Source organism: Balearica regulorum, chromosome Z (assembly GCF_011004875.1).
Source record: "Balearica regulorum gibbericeps isolate bBalReg1 chromosome Z, bBalReg1.pri, whole genome shotgun sequence".
NCBI lineage: Eukaryota > Metazoa > Chordata > Aves > Gruiformes > Gruidae > Balearica > Balearica regulorum.
The window spans coordinates 51497879-51513528 of NC_046220.1; the positions used below are offsets into that span (position 1 = coordinate 51497879).

Genomic DNA, 15650 nt, shown 5'->3' on the forward strand with positions numbered 1-15650 from the left:
ACTAGACCAGGTTGCCCAAAGCCCCATCCAACCTGGCCTTGAACACTTCCAGGGAGGGGGCCTCCACAACCTCTCTGGGCAACCTGTTCCAGTGCCTCACCACCCTCACAGTAAAGAAATTCTTTCTAACATCTAATCTAAATCGACCCTCCTTCAGCTTAAACCCACTACGCCTTGTCCTATCACTATACTCCCAGACCTTATCTACCAAGCTTAAATCAATTAAGCTTTCAAGCAACAACTAAGGCAGTCAAGTCCATATTTAAAAAAGACATAACAATGTTCTTTGCTGGAAAAGTCCATATTTAACATTTAAGTATGTATTTTTAATTTGCAGGAATTTTATAGCTATACATAAAATCTGTAACTAGGGTAATGGGCAGGGGAACAGCTACAAAAGCAAAGTGGGGAAAACAGGATGTTTTTACTACTGAAAGCAGGTTAGGAGTTGACACCTCGTAGTGAATCTTGTTTACCTTAGGAGTGAACAATTTTCTAGCTTTAATACATTTACCAAGCGAACATCTGTCTCCACAGATCACCTTTCCTTCTGAATATACATCCATTGACAGAGAACGCAATGTCCTATCAGTCCGCTGCTCCTTTTGATCTGAGGCCAAACATCACTTGAGAGAGTGTACCTCTCCAACACTGCTCTTTTTTATACAGTGTTAATCTCTCTGAATGTGGCTTCTACAAAAACTGTATAGAACAGAAGATAAGTCCATTCCAAAGCCTCCTCAATGTAACTCAGCCTACTGTTAGTCAGAACTCAGAGCCAAAGCTCCACTCTTAGCCTGCTTTACCTGGCAACTTAAAAAAGAAAACTATCTAAAAATAGGTTTCTTCATAGCCTATACCTAACACTACTTTTTTAAGCATCGACTTTGAATGAAAACTGAATCATGTTTCTGTTGGTTTGAGAAAGACCTTAGGGTGTCACCTGTCAATTAACTCATATATTTTTCTCTGAAATCTTCTCTTTCCTTGGCTTTCTCATGTGTGTGTACCTATCCCTTTATGGTTCTCCTAACTGTTCCTTCAAAGCACTGTTCAACATATCCACAAAATTACCAGGGAGAAGAGAGAGGAGGGAACTTCCTTTTTGTCCTTCATTCAGAGAAAATCTAGGTCAGTGGGATCCTTCTCCACCATCAGGGTTCCTGGTCATTACAATAACAACAGAGCCCAACTGCTTTTGCAGCCCATGCACAGAAACACTATGTATCCACACACTACCTGATTTCTACTTCAGGTCTCATTAGTTATTGCACCTGTCTTTCCAGATCTTGCCCTCAAACACACAGCTGAAGAGTCAGCACACAATACTTTTGGAATACACGTAACTAATAGATTCTCTGCTGTTTCTTTTAAAAGCTGCTCCTACAGGTGCTGTATAGAATCTGACCAACAGAACCATAATGTAGTACAACAGGTAGGTTTGCTGTCAGAACTAGGTTATCAAACTGCCAGAATAGGATTGTTTTATGTCATTTGGGAAGACTGTTTGGCACTGTCCCAGGCTTGGAGCTAACTGTGTGGGAAGAAAGCAGGCTAATTTTCTACTGCTTGACCAATGCCCAGACCAACTGAGAGAAGTCTGCCACATCTTAAAGGGAGCTATAGAAGAAGAAAATAAAAATATAAAAAAATAAAAAGTCTCACTGAATCAAAGAAAGTAAATCTCTTAGTAGCAATCTGTTCTCCGCATATGTCATGCATATGAATAAATGGCTACCAGCCTTAACAGAGCCTCTGCACTACACTTCTTTAAAAGCGTAAAGGATTACTATAGCTGAATACATTTCTTGATTTACCTCAGATGGTATTATTACATTGCTAAGATAGAAGGTAATTCAATTATCAGTTAAAAAGATTAGAATTATTAAATTACAGTTGTGTAATTGTTTGTGTCCCCATGGAGCAGGTAAAAGTTGGGTATGTTAACTCAGCATTTCCACATCATACTACTATTATATTCCTTTGAAACATAATTCAGTTTTGAATAGCTTGACTATATAAAAAAGTGTAAAAAAAGTGGGGGGTTTGTTTGGGCTGTGAGGGGCTTTTTTGTTTGTTTGTGGGGTTTTTGCTGAGTTTTGTTTTGTGGGTATTTTTACACATTTAACATCTAATGGACTTACACATACCAGTGCAACCCAACTTTGAAAATTACTTTTTTCATTAAAATATAATGAAATGAATTATCTGAAGAATAAAAACCCACAGTCTAAAACAGATTATAAGGCCATGTCTTAGTATTAAATGACTTTTTTCTAACCAAACAGCAGAATTTCCAACAGAGGTCATTTTTCATATGTGGCATGGAGTGAATAATGTACACTGCACAGTTGGAAATCCCATCATCACTGTTTGGGTTCCCTGACAGTGTGTAGTCTCCATATTATACAAATGATTTTCATGTTCACAGGCTACTAGACGTCAGACTGGGAGAGGTATGAGGGAAATGGAGCCAGAAGCTAGGTGTTGGGTGTCCCTGATTTTACTAACTCAGCTTTGCACAACAGTGCAAATGGGCCTCACTACCACCATGCACTGGTAATTTGGTTTAGGTGTTTACCGTGAAAATAGCCACAACATGTTCCATCAAAACAAGAAAGACTGTGACACAGTAAGAGTAATTTTATAAAGCTATACTCTTCAGAAATATTCTGCAGTATTTTCCTATTTGGGGGATTTTTTTTTCCTAAACCAGAAAAAAAACAACCCACTGCACATTTTGCACCAAAAAAGTTCCAGCCGTCATCTCATGCAACTTTCCAACTAATTATACATTATACCTGCAAAACACTTTCTAGTTTGGTTCTTTCCTTAAGAAGCAATTCATATTCACTGTTGCAAGTTCTGCGGATATCATTCTTCTCAATTGCAAGTCTCTGCTGTTGTTCCTTCCACTTCTGCTGAGCAATATGAAATGTGTTCTCAGTCTCTGCCACTTTCTGCTGAAGTTTTTCATTCAATACTATTGTTTACAGAAACAGAGAAAGAAAGGAGACAAGTACCACTGTAAAACATGTTCAGAAGAAAATGTAAAATGACTGTCAGTTCTTCTGTGTATTGTGATATCCTGTGGAACATTAACACTTCCAGCAGCAGAGAGCACCACCTTCACTACAAAAACAGTCAAATTTTGTGTTCCTGTAGCATCTTTCACACTAGGACACAGGAATGCTTAAGAGATTTTTATAAATTAAAACTCTTCTCCTTTTGGAAACGAATAAAAACTCGAGATAACTATTTCACTAGAGGTCTCTATAGCATGGAGGACTTAACTTCAGATGTCTACAACATTCGGCCAACTTATTTCCAAATGTCTATTTGATGTAGATATTAGTCTGTATCGATTAACTTTGAGCTCAGTTTAAGTGACAGTAAAGATAGGCACCTGCCCCATAAAAAGGACTATAGGAAAACCTAAAGCAGATTGGACTAGCGACCAAAAGGCTTAGCTTTTCCAAGGAAATTTACTGCTGCTCAAGAGATTCAAATCTTCAGCCCAGCAAATTCCCTGAGATAGGGGAACATTGCATACACTCTTCTGTGAAAGCTTAAATGCCACAGGAACCTTCATTATCTATGCCTGCTCATTTAAGGCAGTTTGACTAGGAACTTTGCTTTATTTACAAACTGGTTTTCAGATGAAAATACTTTCCATCAGGTTTTCATCTTGCTGAATACAACTAGCTACACTGGCATTTAAGTGATCACCACTTTCTAACAGTTTTATTTCCAGTTCATTCCAGTTTTCTGAAACTTCTTCCCAGTTGGAGAAGGATAAAACAAATAGAAGAGGCACATGAAGACAACACAGAGACTCAGTGGACACAATGACGGGAAAGGACTGTCAGATGGCAGAAAGTCAAGCCTCACTGAGAACAACAGAAAAACAATTTGGAGGAAATACTGAAGAGGACAAGCCACAAATGAGGCCTTTTGTCCAAGGAGCTAAGTCAGGGTCACTTCAAAGCACCCAATGAGGTGAGGAAGGCTCCAAATGACCAGGGAAAACAAGTGGTTAAGTTATAAACTGCAAAAGAACTGAGAAGCAACACCATGATGATTTGACTCCTTTGTCACCTGTCACAGAAAAAAAGTTTGAGAAATTTCAACCAATGGAACTTACTGTCAATTAACAAACTTCTAATTACTGATTCTGGTATTGAAAGAAACTAATACACACATACATTTAAGAAAACATCCTTCGCCTCTGCAAAACCTCTCCTCCTCCCTTTTTTCTTGTCCAGTCCGCTCACAACACATTAACCCAGTCCCTTCAGAGAGGTGACAGGCCGCGCAGCAGACTGGGGTCACTCTACCAGCAACAGTCCCCTTTGAGTCCCTGCCTCTTGGTGCCTGCATGGGCAGCCCCTACTTTGACCCGAGCCCCTGCTCAGGCTGCTGCTCTACTCTTGTCTCTCCGTCTGTTTCTTTTTTTTTCTCCTCTTCTTTTTGTTTTCCTCTTGGGATTTACCACCCTTTCTGAAACACATTTTGGCAGAGGTGCCATGCACTCTGCAGTGGCCAGTTCGGCATGCAGTCGTGGGTGGGTTTGCCCAGTGTGGAGCTGGTCGGGACCCACTCCAGCCAGACTGAGACCTCTTTCCTTCCATGCTGGTTGCCCCGCAGACCTGCACCCACCACTGACACCTGCCAGCTGTGTCCAATACAGCAGCCAATGAGTTTTCTATATCATAAAGTGAATCACAAAATGAGATTCAAAGTATTTTAAAATAATACACACACTACTTACTTGAAATTGGCAAGTAAACTAGCAGTAAAGTGAGCATGCACAGGAAGAAACATATCTTTCCTCTAAGTGAAAAAATAGCAAGCAGGTCAAGTCTTCAGCTTGCAATCGCAGGGGAATTTACAAAGGGGAAAAAAAATGCCTTCTTTTTTGCAATCTGTAAGATTTATTTTTTGTGCGTGTGTTCTTGAAAGGAGTGAAAAGTTCAGTTTTCTAATTATCTTAAAACACCTGGTACTTTAAGTACTTGCAAGTTTCCGAGCCTCCTTCCATTCTTGGAAAGATAAAATCTCCATGAGGAGTACTCTAAACTCTGCAAGGAACATCAAAGGTTCAGCAAACTCACAAATTCATCTCCTATACTAGATTAAAAAGTATTGTACTTACTTAGGTAATTAAAAACACACCTCACTTACTTGTAAGAATGAGAAATATCTCTCTGTTGAGGAGGATCAAGGAAATCTGAATTTCTGAATACAAAACTAGTAGGGAAAAAAATGTCTAGGTAAAAACCTTCCCTTCCACATACTACTGTCACAACATACATGTTCCATTACCTATAAAAAGAGAAACAAGGATGATGAGAAGGAAAGAACCCAGATGTGAGCAATGAAAAGCCTGAAACTTTTGAAGAGATGAAAGAAAGCAGTATGATGAGAACTTCTGGAAAAAAGTTGTTGGAAATAGTGCAAATAAATGAACAGGAATGGACTTTTTCTTTTCCCCTGAAATGGAAAAGGAAGAACTTCTGGACATAGTGATAACCAGGATGTGGAGACAGCCACCCTGATTAGAATACTGTACAAGGACAGCAGTGAAAGAGGGAACCATAGAAGGTAAGGGTCAAAAAGGAAAAGGGTTGAGGTTTAGCAGGTTAGTTTTAATTCACACATAAGACAGAAAGAGTTTTGTAAACTATTACGAGTTTACAAAAACAGATGGCTAGAAGATGAGAAAGATAAGAGAGATCCAAGAAAAACCACGATAACTAGAAAACGTAATTAAGTCACTGCTTCTCACTTGTCTTCCTGACTTGGAACTGACTTAGCCTTTGTTCCATGTTTGCTTTTTTGAAACTTACCTTGCAGTTCCATAAGTTTGTTTTTTGTATCACTTAACTCCTCTTCTGCGGCATACATTTTCAGATGAGCATCTTTTCTGGCAATTGCCAATTCATACTCCAGACTTTGTCGAACAGCCTCTCCTTTCTCAATGTCTGACCGTAATTTGACTACCTGGCTTTCATAGTTGGACAACTAGAAAATAGATTTGTTTCAGAAAACTGGCAACAATGGTCCTTTGAAAATATGCAACATGTTACAGAAATACACCTACAGAATATATTTAAAGATATATTGAATTGCATTTGTAGCTGCCTCTTATTCCACTTGAATTTCAAATATAGTCTTGCAAATGCACATTTATGCAGATTTTAAGTACTTTTACTGGTTTTTATGCAAACTGTTTCTATTCTCAGATCAATTTCATGTACTTTAAACATACCCCTTCATTCTTCCAAAAATACACTATCTTAAGAAAATAAAAGTCTTAATATTGTCATCTTCCTGCACCTCAGAGCAAATCAGCTGCAGCAACAGAAACATATTTCACAGGCAATTTTCTGGTAACTTTCTTTAAATTTAATACTTAGAAAAACAGGCATGTTGGGATGCTAGCCTATCAGACATCTAATAACTCACAAGTATACGCATGTACATAAAATTCAGTCCAATAATGTTCAGTAGTCAAACAGAATGCTATTAAATTTAACAGACAATGAACTAAGAATGGAAAATGCTTCAAAAAATGATCTTATCCAGATTAAGAAACATAGTCTAGTCATTGCTGCCAAAAATTGTATCCAGAAAATCAAGCTCAAGCTATTTCGACACAAGAATATGGAAAGTCAAATACGTATTTCTTCAGAACATCTACAAAGTAGCCCCTTGACTTCAATAATACAGCATGTAGGTAACTTGAGCACTTCCATTACCTGTAACTACACGGTAAATGGGTAAGGAAAAAAACCAAAACCCAGACTCTCAAGTAGTTTATCTACTTAAAATACACCTGGACTTTGTGGTGCAAACCACAACATGAAAATGGCCCAGAAGATCCTTGTGCACCCTCGGCTTTTGAATTCTCAATGCAAAAGGTGGTTTGTTTGGGGTTTTTTTTGATCTAGATAATTCCCGAGATCCATTTTATAGAATCACCCCACAGTTGATGGGGCAATAGGAAAATAATGAATTAACGGCAGCACAAAAGCAAGTCATTCTGGGAGAAGCAGGAATCTCTTAATTTGGGTACATACCCCAATAATCATATAATCATAGAATCTTTAAGGTTGGAAAAGACCTCTAAGATCACCAAGTCCAACCGTCAATAACAAGTGGATATAGAACAGCAAACTTGGTTCATTGGCTGGATTTAGCCCAAAACAGATGAATAAGCACCCGTATCAACTGCCCCAGCAAAGCACTAAGAGCAGAATTGTTACTTATACTAGTAATAATACTTCTGCACCAGCACAGTTTAAACCAGGATATCAGCTGCCAGATTAGCATTAGCAAGTGTAGGAACTGTTCCTAGTAACAACAAATTTGAAGCTGATTACAACTACTGCTGCACTCAGTGCCCACCTTTTCTTACGTACACTAGTGTAAAAGCTGATATTCAAGCTAAAGAAAAAATATTAATTATTTTGTTACTACCACTTATTTTCAATACTAGTTTGCTACAACAACATCAGGGAAAATCTTTGTAATGTGGGTAAACTATTTCCCTATGAATGAAGTTCATAGAAGCATGGAATGGTTTGGGTTGGAAGGGATCTCAAAGACCATCTAGTTCCAACCCCCCTGCCATGGGCAGGGACACCCTCCACTAGACCAGGTTACCCAAAGCCCCATCCAGCCTGGCCTTGAACACTTCCAGGGAGGGGGCAGCCACAGCTTCTCTGGGCAACCTGTTCCAGTGTCTCACCACCCTCACAGGAAAGAATCTCTTCCTTATATCTAATCTAAATCTATCCTCTTTCAGTTTAAAACCATTACCCCTCATCCTATCACTATATGCCGTCGTAAACAGTCCCTCTCCAGCTTTCATCCAGTTCTCATTAACAAGTATGAAGTTATTGATGAACACATCACCACATTTGTACATTATACATTGTTATAGCTATTGAAAACTGCAAATTTGCACAAGCTGAGATATTGCAAGACCACTAAAGGATATCCCAGCTGGTCTTGGTGTACACATACACAAAAATACTGTACTAGGTTTTTGAGTTGCAAATTATTTCTGCAAAATTAAAATCATAGTCTAATATCCTGCAAAAAAAATATAAATAAGAACTAAATAAGACCTTTTCATGAGACTAGATTCAAGCTGTGGCTTTCATTTATTTGTGTCACCAGGCAATTTTATCTCACAAACTACAGGTAGTGGCAGCAACTCCTTTCCCTGCAGAAAATTTGCACTCTGCTTGATGCAACTTTAACTATTAACAATGCCAGCAGATGTGCTAAAAGTTCCTATGAACAGGTGTGAGTGCTCTGTAGAGTATCACCTTCCTTGTCATGTTTCAGTTAATGCCTGTGCCTTTGATATACCACATGAGAGTATTATTTTAATGAAACAAGATTACATTTATTCCAAAAGTAAAATAAAGCTAACAAAAAAGATCTTACTTCTTGATTGTGTTTAATGGTTAAGTCTAATTTTTCTTTTTTAGCTTCACAGAGTTTCTTTCTCAGATCTTCAGCAGTGTCCAATTCTGATTCATTGCTATTTTGTAGTAACTGTGACTCACACTTGGCATTATGTAAGCTGCAAAAGATGAATGTTTTCAAAAAAACGTTAGTATTCCTTTTAATGATCTCTTTCTGATTGTGAGCCCAAAGTTCTAAACAGTCATTTAAGTAAAATTATGCCAGGCAGTTGTCATCGTACATCTGAAAAAAGGCTTATATAGAATTGCTTATTGTGCAAGATATGAGAGATGTAGCAGCGGGAACTTAAAAACAGATATGCACTTTGGATTTCCCAAAGTTGATTTAAGCATAACATGTTTTTTAATTATTTTTCATTATCTTTATTATTAATTCAGTAATTTTTCAGGATTATTAAAAAACATCAATCCAATCACTTAAAGTGACTAACAAGCTTTTGTTTGTCTCCTGCAGTAAGGCTCATTTTTAAACATGGATTACCATCTCAAAACCACCTTTGTCATGACACAAATGCACATATGTGGAACAAAAATCAGTTTTTCTTCAAAGATACATACATTTAAACCAAACACAAGCAATTGATCACAAACACAATACAACTTAAAAGTGTAGTTCTCTAAAATACCCAGTATTTTCACTTCCACTACTATTTCAGTTGAAAAAAATGTAATAATAATCTATTTGGCAGTTAGCAGGATCAGCCCTTGAGCACCACAAGTAGTATTAAAATAATCAAAACAAGCTTTTATATGTAGAGTGACAAATTAGTATAAAAATACATATTTAATTAAAATTAACAAGTTTAATAATCTTACATGCAATTATTGTAACTGCAAACTGAACAACTTATAAATTATTTCAGGAATTAAAAATCAGTTTTCACATTATTTTATATGCCAGTTTTCACATTATTTTATATATGTAAAACTAGCTGCAATAATTAGTTGCTCCATACAAAAAGCAAAAGTTGTCAGGACCACTAAATACAAAATAATACTATAAAAAAAATATATTAAATTAACCACAAAGTTGCCATCACTTCATACAGAACTGAAAATATTAGAGTAGCTTACCTTTGTTTAGATGAAGTCTTAAGTATTAATTACAGAAATGACAGTCTACCAGAATTTTTTTTTTAATTATTTGTTTTTCCTAAATAACAATTACCACTTTACCCCTAGATTTGTGCACAGGCAGCATGAACATTTTCCATGACTAAGAACTTCACCTTATGATACATGTTTTCTCACATAAGTTGACTAGAAAAATAGACACAAATGTCATTAACACGGGGAACAGTAATTTAGATTAAGTGTTATCTTTAAAGACATTATTAATAACAAAGGATGAAATGTCAGGTTTTTACCTGTAGCTTATACATATTTTATAATTTAATAAATACTGAGTCTATTTCTACTTAAAAACAAGACAGACTTCATCTATGAGATCAGAATAATTGTATGTCATCAGTAATTGTTCCACAGGGTGCCATGTACTTAACATATTTTATATTTTTAATAAATGCAGGAGATAATGATTTTTAAAACCTGCATGTTCTGCAAGAAAACAACAGACACATTATTAGCTTTCAGTATTTACTATGGGAGCCATACCCAAAGGAACCAACATGACTCAAAGGACAAAAGATCAGCAACAAGGTAAGTAAAATCAGGTGGTGTTATTTTCTGCAACTCTTAGCTACTGCAATAAGGAGATACGGTGGTAAGTCAAACAGGAAATAAGAAGGATCTGAACAGCCAAAGCATCTGTAAACTGTATAAAAGCTTGTTTGTGGACATCATATAACAGGTTTGGGAGACCTTTATTTTCCTGTTGCTGGGGAAAACAGAGATCAAAGTACGGCAAGTCATCTTATTCATATATAATGCAAGAAGTATCAATATCAACTAAAGACAGCTAAAAGCCAGATAGCACCAAAGTTTGCAAAGCACAGATTAGGCAGAAAAACAGAATTCAAATTGAAAACTAGGGAGTACTAGTGCAAAGAAACAACTATGGAAAGGGTAACCATTTTGTTAGTTTGCAGACAGCAGGAAGGTCGTTTTGCTTCCTTAAACCTGGTGATATTTAACACTTCTTGCATGGAGAGCACACAATGCAAGCAAGGGAATGGATACTTTTTGTAACGTAAATTAAAAAACACCTTTAAATCTTTAAGTCAATTATATTGGTTTGTATGGCAATCAGCTTTCAAGAAAACTGTTCCTTCCAACTCCTCTATTAATTATCCAGAAAAAAAAAGAAAAGAGCACATTGGAGATATCTACACAATAAAACTTAATCAGAGGAAAATTTAACTATGTGATTAACGGTTCTGCCTAACTGGACCAGTGGAAAAAACAATCAAAACACAAACAAGTTACAAAACATCACAAGTAACCGCAAATCAGGGACATTAGAGAAATGAGAAGTATGCATAAGAGCATTGACACAAAAGCACAACACTAACTTCTGGGAAAAAAAGCAGTAAACACCTTTTTAAAATAGCATTTTCTGCACAGCTTCTAAACTGAGAATGCCATTACTGAAAAATTAAAAATATAAACCAGAAAACCCTATTTTTGTTCTTACTATAGAATCAAATTGAATCAGCTATTTTAAAAACTAAAACCCTGAGGGAATATTACTGTTGTCTACTTAAACATTTTCAAATAAAATCGAAATTGGCCTTAAGAATTCTTATTTCTGTGATATTTTAATCATCACAGTGTCACCAGCACATGCAGCACTTTTTTGAAAGCTTCATGCCACCTATTGTAGGAGATTTTTCCTTCCATATTCGTATTACAAGAAGTAGTGCTACAAATGTAAAGCTCTTGGAAGCTTAAATCAAAGACAAAACAACACAAATTCCCTGGAAAGTTTCACAGCATGTATGATTTGCAGTCTAACAGGAATTCAGAGAATGCTTTGTACTTCCCTTTTCATATATTAATAGTTCATCGATCATTGGTTTTGAAATAAAACACGTATTTTATCAACCAGTGCTTTTATCTAAGACACCATTTTTAGTAGTACTTTAAGATTCTTCAAGAAAGCATATAAGCAGGTGAAATAGCTTTTAAGTTCTACATTGCAAAATTACTTTTTGTAATTCAATTTTAAATTCACATTCTCTTTACAAGTCAGCTAGTTACAATGAACGTAGAACATTGCAGGAAAACAGTTTTTCACTAGCTTTTCTTCCACATCTGGCAGAAAATGTAATTTTGTAACAGAAATTTTCTTTCATTTACTACCTATAAGTGGAATTTTGTTAAACTTTCCTAGCTGAAATAGTCGTCTGCAGTCTGATTTCCTAATCGAAGTTCACATTAGTGAAATTATGCCGTTCCTACATAATTGGCAGGTTTGTATAATCAGACTTTAAATAGTGACAAATATCTCTCGCTGCTAAGACAAACAGAATGAATTAAAGCTTACTTTAATTGTGCCAAAGATCAAACACATATCAGGTTATTAAAAAAAAACGAGCCACGTGCAAGACTTAAAGCCGACCTCTACCATGTCACTAATGCAGAAAACGATTCTGTAACACCAGGTCAGCATTCCTAAGAGCAGACAGGAACCCCCTCTACCTCTAAGTCACGTCTCCTATGGTTGTGTGAGAACTCTTGCACATTGGATGACAAGTATGCACGCCTTCAAGTATATCTTTTCATTTAATGACAATATTGACAGGGCACAGCTTCCATGTATCATACCATATCTGTTTTTTCTTCAGTCTGAATTACATAATTTCAGGGATCTAGAAAATAAACCACAAAACCATGAACCATATTACTAGACTTAAAAAGAGAAGTGAAGCTCACCATTTAAATTCTGTGACAGTGTAGCTGACTGGAGAGGACAGACTCATGATGTCCAATATGCAGCTTTTTAAGTCTATAAACTCTGGAGAATGAACATCATCTTGGACTATAATACTTTTACTTGACAAGCTTCAAAGATTACTCTTTTTGGTATCATAAAAACATTGAAACCTGTAACAGAGAAATACTTTAGTTTATTTGGCAACATAATAAAAGAATCATTTGTTAACACTCACTAACAGTTACCAAACAGTGTTACTACTATGTTATGTGAACAATAATCACCAAGTGTAATTTGACATCAGTTCTAGTCAACAGAGAGAAACGTGCTGCTAGTCCTTTAAATTTCAATATTGTAGACAAATACCCTTTTTTTTTTTTCTGTAGAATATCTGCTGCCAGGGTTTTCAGAAGGATGACAATACAAATGTTTGCATAGATTGTTCCCCTACATTCTCTATTCTCAAACTCCATTTCTCTTCAAAATAAGTCTAACAGAGATAAATGCCTGTACTATGATTTTTAAGTAGGTCAACATCCAAGGTTTGCTGTCTAATAGCAGCTTTTAACATAGCAAATCTTCTGTTTCATAAACCTGGAATCTTCTACTGGAACTTATTTTTATTGTTTTAGATATATCAACAATATTTAGAGGCATACAGCCTGAATATTAAATTGAACAGTAACTCAGCTCATCTTTAGAAAAACCGTACAAATTAAGTAAAGAAATCAATACAGGTAACATTTATAACACAGACCTTAAAAAACCTCCAAGATTTACTTCAAGTTGAATAGCAAACTCATTTAGGAGTTCTTTCCATAATTAAAGCAAGCTAACATGAAGAATAAGCTGTATTCAACAGTCAAGATTAATTAGCCGTGAAGATTTGCTTTTGAACAGATGGACATCCATACTAAAGTTCAAAACAAGAAAGTAGACTGGACTCCATCTTTACCAACTCTGGCTTGCAGCCATATGTTTGCCACAACCTATTTCTGTTGGACTTAAGACAGAACTATTTTGTTTATTTTGTTTATTGCAGTAGCTAATAATCTGCACTAGAAATAAGGAAAAGAAAAATGCATTTCTGCATTAAACTATAATTTTAACAAAACATGCAGCAAGAATAAACCTATTATTTCTACAAACTTTTTTTAACAGAAAAGCATAACAATTGGTGCCTAGGATTATCATACTGCTTTATACTCAAACATGCAGTTATTCCAAAGTATCTTTAAAATCAAGTGGAGTAATATGGGAAGTACAATGAAGGTTAATCGTTTATTTCAGTTTATTAATACAGAATATCTAGATGTATCACTTGTGATTTTTAAGATTTACCCATTAGAATTCACCTTGGTACATGTGTTCGTAAACCCCAAAACACGTAACTACCATACAATTGTCACTCACACTCCTAGAGAAAGCGACATAGCTTTCTTTCCATCTCAACTGGGAAAATAGTTGAAGACCTCATTTTCAAAGTATTGACAAGCATGTGGTACAATTGCTAGGTACATGCTAAGGCCCATTAAATTATTAGTAACTTACAAACTAAGAACTCCAACTTTACATGAGAGAAGAACAATTCTGACAGAGTATTTGTAGTATTGTACTCAACACAGATCAATAGCTTGGATTAAAAAAAAGGGATATCAGGGTATGGGAAGCTATACCTCTATCAATAGCGTCCAATTTTCACATCAAGATGTAGCTCTGAACACTGAGAAACTAGTTTTCCATACGACCCTTTTAAGTTTTATTGCAACCTACACCAAAATCTCATAATGAACAGTAGGGAAAAAAATTAGGTATAACTGAAAGACTTTCTCAGAAATCTGGGGTTTTTCACCTCAAGAATGGAATTCACTAACTTTACCCAACAACCAATAGCTGCAGTGAAAAAAAAAAAAACTTCATGTCAAAACATAATAAAAATGTACTCTGTCACATCCACATCATTCTGCAGTTTTAAAACTTCCTGAAATTATTTTGAAGTAATATAGAAGAAAAAAAAATAACTTAAGGAATGTGTTCTGGGAATGCTAATGATTTTGAATGTGCAACATTCATCTGTTAAAATGTGTATCAATAGCTAGTTTACTAGCACACAAATGGATATACTCCAAAACACATGCTATTTCACTTATGGAAAAGTATTCAAGTGGCATGCAATGGCTCGTAGGAGCCCCATAATTAAACAAAAGAGTGTAAGAAATGTTTGTTTGAGGAGTTAGTATGTTTTGACAGGTGTTATCCACAAAACTTGTATCATATTCTCCTCATGAGTTACTGAATACGCTTAACTAACTTTAACAAGGCCACTGATTTAGATCAGATATAAGCAAGAAATTCTTTATCATGAGGGTGGTGAGGCACTGGCACAGGTTGCCCAGAGAAGCTGTGGCTACCCCCTCCCTGGAAGTGTTCAAGGCCAGGCTGGATGGGGCTTTGGGCAACCTGGTCTAGTGGAGGGTGTCCCTGCCCATGGCAGGGGGGTTGGATCTAGATGGGCTTTGAAGACCCAACTCAAACTGTTCTATGATTGAGACTACTCAAAATAAATCTAACCATGATCTTAAGATGTATTACTTTAAAACACACAAAGCCAGGCATAACTGACATATCTGCACTGGAACCTATAAAAACTCACCAGTTGTTTCACTTGAAAGAATCACTAGATTTTCATAAACAAAAACTAAAAGCTTTACGCAAGCTAAAAATCAAAGCAACATCATCACTTCACTACGCTTACACCAAAGATGTCACTTGTTTAAGGACACGCTGCACCAGTGGCTCAGACGGTGTATCTGGCAGGCCGAGGAGAACTGCGGCGTGCTCGCACCTTAAGGGAAAGAGCCGGCGGGAGCGTCAGGCTGCGCGGCGGTTCAGGACAGGGCTTCACCAAGGCCCCAGCGGAGCTGCAAGGAGTCACACAAAAACCGCCGCCCGGGAGAAGCAAGCACGAAGCTCCGTCGCCACGGCCGGGCACTCCGTTCACCGAGCGCCGCCAGCCTGCTGGTACCGAGCAGAACGGCCTCGCGGCCCTCCCGCCGCCCTGGGACTCCCCAACACGTCCCGCCGAGACCCCGTCACCGGCCCCGTCCCACCTCTCCGCGGCCACCGGCGGGCCGCGCGGTCGTTAAGGCCCGGAGGGAAGGACGCGACTACGCCAAGCCACGCCACGCCCCCCAACGGCAACTTCCGGCTGCGGCGGCGGGGTTAGGGCTCCGCCCACGCCTGGGAGGCTAAGCATGCGCGCGGAGGGGAGGAAGGCGGGCTGCGCGTCGCGCTGCCACCTCAGGATCCCGCCT

The 15650-nt window shown here is 37.3% G+C and overlaps 1 protein-coding gene across 1 annotated transcript in view; it reads right to left on the bottom strand.

The window, feature by feature from the left end:
- CCDC171 (coiled-coil domain containing 171) overlaps positions 1-12504 on the bottom strand; it is a 134073-nt gene extending 121569 nt beyond the window's left edge. Inside the window, 5 exon segments of the mRNA XM_075739772.1 lie at positions 2802-2983; positions 5850-6024; positions 8461-8599; positions 12336-12447; positions 12450-12504. Of these exon segments, the coding sequence (XP_075595887.1) occupies positions 2802-2983; positions 5850-6024; positions 8461-8599; positions 12336-12447; positions 12450-12492 (651 nt within the window). The 5' untranslated portion in view covers positions 12493-12504.
- Positions 12505-15650: the final 3146 nt, after the last annotated feature.